Genomic DNA, 8,011 nt, shown 5'->3' with positions numbered 1-8,011 from the left:
AAGTGTCATTTCTTCAGTGTTGTCACATGAAAATATATAGTCAAATATTTACACAAATGTGAGGGGTGTACTCACTTTTTTGAGATACTGTATGAGTGGTCTCAAGCTTTTCAAACAAGCTACTTCTTGAAAAGAAAGCAAACTCACCCATCATTTCCCAAAAGGTTGAACACATTCTTTACATTAAGTTCTAATTCACTCTTCCTCCTCTAAGGCAGTAGCAAACAGTCAAAGTGCAGGAATGTGTTCTGTAAAGATGGAGAAAAGAATGAGGCCATAAGTCAGATAATGTTTTAACAATGTTGAGTGTTTTTATTTCCATTTATCTCGCCTTCAATGTTATGTTTGTCGCTGTCATCAGTCTGGTACAGTGTAAGCAGCATTGCAGGTGGCTGAGGCCTTGCCCACAGGTGTGGATCAGATCCAGGAGCACATAGTTTCACAACTCCTTACACCTAGCAGAGTGACTGCGGCCTTCAAGGGAAGCGTATCCTGCTCTGGGCCACGGAAAACCAGCTGTGCCATAGATCTTAGTGGGGGAGAAACCAGGGACTGGAGGAATGACAGCTTTTAACTTCCAACATACCAGCTGATTCCATTTATGCCCTGAGGACAGTTTAAGAGCCACCCAGATAATTATAAAGGTCCCTGGAGCACCAATAAAAGTGAGAGGGTGAGGAGCCAGCCCGTGCAGCAGAAGTGTAAATTTGGATTTATTTTAGCTGTATTGCCATTTTACACCAGTATTTATTTTTAGGAATCTGGCTCTTCATTAATCCGTTTAAGCTAAACATGCCCAGTCAAATATTTTGAAATGTCACTGAGGGGTCCAAAGAGCAACAGCAACACCCACCTGGAGCAGGTAGGGATGGCTTCAAAGACACTTTTCTGCATGTCCACTGATAGACGCAGAAGCTCAGTTTATGACTCTGATTCTGTTACAGGTCGATCTTTCTAAGGAACGGGTCATCTTGCTGTCTATAAAAACACATTTTCCTGCCTGAGTGCTGCTCTACGGTCAGTTAAGTTCACCCTGAAGCATTCAGTTGCACAAGCTGGTTTTCCTTGGCAATGAAATAAACTGACTGCTTGATCAAGTTGGGACGATTAGGAATAATAAACTACAATGTCTTGTGTCATCAGTGTAAAAAAAATAAAATAAAAATGTTTTTTTTAAAATAATATATTCAATAAATATACAGGAGCCACGGGCTTATGAGAGTTTCTGTTTCTTAAAAACATCCTCACAGTTAGAACCTACTTTGGGAAAATGTCCTAAACATTTCTCTATCTTTTTTTTAAAGGGATCTTTTTAGGTTGAGCTTTTTTCAGATTACAGGAATTAAGTCTGGCAAGGTCAAATAAAGGACTCTGGATTTATAATACATGATGGGAAGGGCCAATGGATTGACTCCTGGTAAAGTACCATGCAGAGTGGATATGGGTGTACCAGACTGCATCCCTTTAGCAATCATTCACACTGTGCACCCTGCATACTACACTGTAAAGCAGCAAACACCGTACCTTTTTGGCAAAGAAAACATTCATCAAGCAATGGTTAAAAAAAAAAAAAAAAAAAAAAAAAAAAAAAAAAAAAAAATCCAAAGTGAAACCAATATGGCAATACTGCTGGGAAAGTTCTATACAGGAGGGTGACATAAACAGGATATATCTAGTACTTCTGTTGCAAAGCCAAAACTGTAGAGAAGAGAGCAGAACAGTTCAAAAAGTTTGGGAAATATGCTTATTTGCTCTCTGGTAGAGAGTTAGATGAGAAGATCGTTACCACTCCTGCATCTGTAGTCTGTGTCTACCAGCCTGCAGCTAGTTAGCTTAGCACAAAGACTGGAAACGGGGAAAGGAAAATCTCTAAGATCAACAAACAAGATTTCATGTGTTAATTAGTGAGCTTCAGAGGTGATGGTAGGCAGATTTTGTCACGTGTGTACACAGCTAGGCTAGCTGTCTTAATGCTAAGCTAAGCTATCCGGCTGCAGCTTCATATTTCACGGACAGATTTGACAAAGCTATCAATCCTCTCATCTATCTCAAACATATTTCCCAAAATTATTCCCTTAAAGTCCCCTGAAATGTTTTATCATAATCCTAAAAGTAGAATTAACTTCACCGGAGACTTTCTTTATAATTACAACCTTAAATAGACATCCAAACCTATTTGTTTTATTGATTTTGGCAACTGTGATTCTTGACTTTGTTGCACTTCAGTAAGGGACACTGTAACCGTTGATTGGTTAATATTATTACATTTAAACATGACTACTTCAACCTCGGACCGATTTTTACAAACATTAGTAAACACCCTATAGCGTAAAAAACAGGCAATTTTAAACACTCAAAGAGTGCAGATCCTGTAAGCATAACAAAATCACAACATGGTGGCTGGTTTTCATGACAAATTTGAGGCATTATGGTGACCGCTGAAGTGAGTTCTTTCTTGAACACGTGACACTACTAAACATGATTGGGCTCAACCTGGTCAAAACTCTTCAGTCGAGGTCCTATCTTGTTCTCAGACTAACACTGTCTGTGTCTGATCTCCCACAGGCAGAGGTTCTGGAAAATGCGTTTGTCGACATAGAGATTTACATATTTAAACAACATTATTTAAAAAAAAGAAAGAGTGTTCAATAAAATACTTCTGACCATCAGTGCTTCTCACATACATGTACAAGAAGTACAGTTTGTAACGGTAAAATGGAAAAAACAAAACAACAGAACAGTGGCAGCCATGTGCCATTGCCACTTTTGCTCTTCTAGCTAAAACCGTCAACAGGCAGCCGGGCAGAATGTCTGTCAGTGATTCAGTAACTGCTAGCTCCATTTTCAGGTAGCGTTTATTGTGGGAGAGTTTCTGTACACTGTGTACAACTGCCCTCTTTCCTCAGCAGGCCGTTAAGAGGTGCAAATGACATCTGTAGTGGTTGATGATTGAGCGTGATTGAAGAAGATGAACAAGGAGGAGTGACATCCACTCTGAAAAGGCTTATTTTGTTGGCAGTGGTCCCTTTCCGCTTCCACTCAATTTTCAGTGTATTTTCAGTACACCACAAGCCAACAGCTTTTAAGGTTAACTTGTCTATCCCCCTGGGCAACATCCTAACCCCAAACGGTCCTTCTGTGCATTTATGTGGCAGTCCATCCATCTATCTTCATCACTGCTCACAGTGGGAACTGCTGTTCTTTTTAAAATACTTCCAGTCCTTCAATCCACTCTGCTTTTGGCTCTTTGCTGGGCCACTCAGCCCGATGCTAGATGAACTTGAAGCACTTGGTCTTGTCGTGGGGTAAACGAGTCTTAAACAGCACGGAGTCCACTCGAAACTGCGTGTACAGCAGTGGCATGTAGCCGTACACCTTGACGAAGAAGTTGATGCACTTGTGGCGTTCGTGGAAATGCGAGTCGTCATGTGAAAGGGCCTGAGGGCAACCGGGACAGCGGAAAGTCCAACGAGATGTTACCTGAGATAGATACAGAGTGAGTCAGTCTGTACATTTGTGATATTTACATTGAAATATATTTGTAAATGTGGTGCTTCGCAGCACAGTGCTGCTGCGGGATTGAAATAAAGTGTGCTTTAGGAATTGACTGTTCGCTAATTCATCCATCAGGTGTGTAATTAAGATCCTCTTTACCAGATTCTCGTTTAAACATAAGTCAACTTGAAAAACTAAAAAGTCAGCTGCACTTGGTGTTTTAAACAAACTCAGGGAGCTAACTAGCTCCCTAAAGCTAATTAGCTTTAGCTAGTTATAGCTGATAAAATCTGCTAGTGACAGTTGCCATTTCATACAGCAAAATATAAATGCTTATTTACTATAAATGAAAAGCCAGCCTTCTCTCTAAAATCAAAGAGTCACTGATTTAAAGCCTGTAGTCCACTGACTCCAGCTGCGTCGCGCTATGGCTGCGCAGCAGTTGCCGGAGCTATCGCGGCAATTCTAGTCAATGCTTGTGAGTCCATCAGAAGCGGCTCTCCGCTCCGCAAGGAAAAGGTAGCCAGTCTATTTTTGACAGATGATGTGTCAAGCAGCACAGAGCAGATCAAACAGACAGGCAATCAGACACAGAATGGCATAGACAATATGATCAACTTTCAAAATAAAATACCCTGTGCAGATTCCAGATCGTAAAACAATATCAAAGTTAAAACAGACACAAAAATAAATCATTTAACTATGTAGACTACTTAATCATAGAAGCACAAAAAGCAAGCACTGATTACCAAATCAACTAAATCTGTCACATGTCAGCAAAAACATGCAGGCAAAACACTGATTCTGAACTGCTCCTTGTGGGAAATGCAGCCTGCAGATATCAAAACAAAAAGCTCGTCAGAGAACTGTGGTGAAGGTAGTAGAAGCACAAAAAGGACAAATTAATAACAAGTCTATAACGTGGGGCAGGCTGCACACTCCGTGGCTGAAACGCTTCCAGTGGACTTTGACGCTATGGACGGATCGCATGCCGTAAAAGAGGACAGGGTTGACTGAATAGTCAGTTTAAAAAATAAAAAAAAAGGAAAAACATCCCTATAACTGAGTTTGAATGATTTTAATTCAGCATCACTGTCACATCAAAAGCTATTTATTTTCTTTTTGATTTGTCTTATTTGAACTAAAAGAGAAATATATATCCTCATCATTTAGGACTCCACATTCAAACTTGCCCCAAATTCATTATTCACAAGGCTTATTCCTAGCAGTGAATTGCTGTCATGCAACACACTCCATCAAAGCCGTCCTTAATTCCCCTCTGAAACACCCTGAATATTAACACCCCACTAAATCAAAAAGAACTTAAACTGACTCGAACTAAGGGCTTCACTGAAATTTCTGTTCCAACAGCTTCCCTGGCTTGATTGCTATAATTATTTGTCTAGCCATAAATATGCACTCTAGTAATAAATGTCCTTCCAATAAAATTCCAGGAATAAAAAAAATCTGACGTTACACACCAATTCGATCGTGTGTTTTTGATTTATTATTTGTGTGGAATATTGGATATGTCAGTTTGAGTAATGGCAAGGCTAAGTGGGCAAAAATATAAATACACTGGTGCCAGAGGGCGATACAAAGTTTGCTGAGCTGAGCACAGCCAGATTGCACGCTCCGTCACTGACCTTTATGGGTGGTTTGCGGGTGATGTGAGAGACCAGGAAGTTCATGGCTATGTCCTCGCAGTTTATGTACTCGTCCACCATGTCCCTGATGGCCTGGGGCATCACATAGGAGTACAGATAGGCGTAGTACTACAAAAACACGAACACACGGGGGGGAGAACACATGAATGATATGGCGATGAGATGGCAAAAAGATACATTTGGCTGAATTGAGCTGAGTTTATTTTTTTTGGAAGATAGGGAGTACAAGATCTGACCTTATGGAAGAACGCAGCTCCTGTCAGGACCATGGAGAGCTCACAGGAGTAGTTAGAGTTGTAGAGCCAGGATTGATGGTTGACGTCCCATGCATGATACCTCCCAGGGAATCCTACAATGCGATCTCTGGCCTCACGCCACACTCTGGTGAGACACCGTCGAACACAAAGTCAGCAGAATTCCTAATTTTCAATCAAATAGTGAAGTCGGACTGGGAAAGATAAGTGAATCTTTAACAAATTACTTTTTATTACGGTTATTTGTTACTTTTTTATGGTCATTAGTTTGGTTTCCAAATGTCTGTCTGTGCATATGTCACGCTTTTCCTTATCCACGCACATCCATCTGCAACGTGACAACTATTTGCCTCTTGGGAGAAATTAAGTAACCATTCTGCTGTCTTCTATTAGTATATGACAGTTTTATAAGATATTTAAAACCGAAATGTCACTCTTGGCTCATATTTACACTGTAGCCCAGTAGCTGCAGGAAAGTCTTGGACAAAAAAAGTGTTTCAGTTGATCAGATTAGACACTTGGAATTTCTTCTACAGTCACAGAAGATGCAAAAAAAGAGCAGTGTAATGTCTCAAACACAGCCAGCTGCTGCGTCATTGTTCCTCTTTGGTGATAGTTGAAGTGAGGAAACATTCCTGGGTAATTCTGGGGGAGTTTGAGATAATTCATGACTAATGACCCTGCGCGCACACACAGGGCCAATTTTTGCCTGCCTGGACAAGCTGCTACATCACCAAGTTGCAGACAAGTCTGGAAGAGCGAGGGGTGGTGCACAAAAATAACTAATTGGTTTAAGCATGGCCATCACGTTCAGCTTCTCTAAGTAGAGTTTTAGCAAGTGAACCACAAATACAATGCACTGGCTGCATGTTTCCCTTTTATTTTCTCTGGTTCAGTCTCTAGTGGTCGGTTTGGCTTCTCTGTCTAATTCAGCGTTTTCAGGAATGTGATGCTTCTGCAATTTCTGGACATTTTCTCTTCTCACAGGAGATGAAGCTCCCCTCTTTTTACTGCGTTTTTGTGTTCAACTTTCTTCACAGCACTTCTGAGTTAAAAACAATTATACAGAAGGCTGCAACTTATTATAACATTTTAAATGAATTATTAATCATTTAGCCCATACAGTGCCTTAGGTGAGTATTTGTGCAAACAATAATTTATATTTGTAATTAGTAGAGATTTGTTTTCACCTGTTAATCGGGGATAAAAAAAATAAAAAAAATCATTAAATCCACTTTGATTTGTTTTAATAAAACCTACCAGCATTTTATAGTAAAAGTAAAAGGAATGACAATTTCCCAGAGCCCAAAGTGATGTCAAATTTTGTCTAAAGAGCGTTTCTCAAATTCTTAGAGCCACATGCATTCTGTGACCATCACTGACCTGAACCCGAACATGATCTCATCGTGGCGGAGATGAGCATCATCATCAATCGACAGGATGGCCTCGGTTTCCACGGCGTCCCAGGGAAGGAAGCGGTTGTTGAGGCTGTTCTTCTCTGTTCGGACGACCTGCAGGCGTAAGACAAGATTCTGCTCAGTAAGAACATTTTCAAGAAAGGTAACTACTCACAGCAAATGTTAGTAAAGGACGTTCTGAGTAATGCTACACATATTTTGTACTTATATATATTGTACTGTAAACACGATAGGTATATACCTATCATCTTTTTATATTGACGTTGTGAACTAGTTGTGTTTTGCTCTCTACCAACTCCTGAAGGAAATATCTGCTTCTTTAGGTGTTAAATGCTCAACTATGTTCACCAGCTAGTCGTCAACTACTGGTTTGGTGCTGGGAAAGCAGCATACAGAGAGTTTTAGAGCATTATACTGCTGAAAACAGTGAGTGAATTAAAACATTAAAGTTGTGGGCCGGAAAACCAGAACAATGAGCATAATGTTTGATCCACTGTCATTTTAAAAATCTGAAATAAAGCAGCTTTAAGAAACAGCTGCACTTAGGGCGGGGCGATGTGGCCAAAAATGATGATAAAAGCATTTCATACCTTTTGATATCAATAATTATCACGATAAATGTCAAATCATTATTTCCATTAATGATTTGGAGTTTAAAAGCTGATTTTTGCTCCTGGGTGAAAATTGAAGAAACCAGATGGTTAATTGTGTGGACAAACAGTGAATCACTTCACAAATCTGAGGTAGAACATTCAAAACAATTATGATAAAATCTTTTTTCAACAAATATGATCAGTAAATATTTTGACAGTCTCTTTTCATATCTTAACAGAAAAATGAAGTGCTAATTTGTTTGTGATTCAAATGAATTCAATCAAACATTTACTGACATTTGTTATATTGTTATTGAGGAAAATGATATTGCGATAATTATCATCATTGTTTTATTGCCCAGCCCTAGCTGCACTCCTAAAATTGTTTGTGACTGTTTAATGGCATCAGACTGCATATAAACTGACTAATCAGTCAAATTCAGCTTAGTACAGAAGCAATCCATAAATGGGTTTAAGGACTTTTAAGGCTGTCATACATGTGCCATATTGAAACAGAAAACATAAATCATCTAACAGGGTTGAGCGATCAGGACGCACCAGGACTGCGTTCTCATGTGATGTAA

At 39.6% G+C, this 8,011-nt stretch overlaps 1 protein-coding gene across 1 annotated transcript in view; it reads right to left on the bottom strand.

Annotated features, from left to right (window-relative positions):
* Positions 1 to 286: 286 nt before the first annotated feature.
* Positions 287 to 8,011, bottom strand: part of extl3 (exostosin-like glycosyltransferase 3) — a 32,729-nt gene continuing 25,004 nt past the window's right edge. Inside the window, exons 3-6 of the mRNA XM_038726329.1 lie at positions 6,800 to 6,927; positions 5,399 to 5,543; positions 5,142 to 5,270; positions 287 to 3,480 (exon numbers count right to left, since the gene is read on the bottom strand). Coding sequence (XP_038582257.1) covers positions 3,271 to 3,480; positions 5,142 to 5,270; positions 5,399 to 5,543; positions 6,800 to 6,927 — 612 coding nt within the window. The 3' untranslated portion in view covers positions 287 to 3,270. The remainder of the gene's footprint in view (positions 3,481 to 5,141; positions 5,271 to 5,398; positions 5,544 to 6,799; positions 6,928 to 8,011) is intronic.

Source organism: Micropterus salmoides, unplaced genomic scaffold (genome assembly GCF_014851395.1).
Source record: "Micropterus salmoides isolate LMB-PRFRI ecotype aquatic unplaced genomic scaffold, ASM1485139v1 Ms_hic_scaffold_18, whole genome shotgun sequence".
In the NCBI taxonomy this organism is placed as follows: Eukaryota; Metazoa; Chordata; class Actinopteri; order Centrarchiformes; family Centrarchidae; genus Micropterus; species Micropterus salmoides.
The sequence above is the reverse complement of the archived record's forward strand: the minus strand, read 5'-3'. Positions and strand labels throughout refer to the sequence as shown.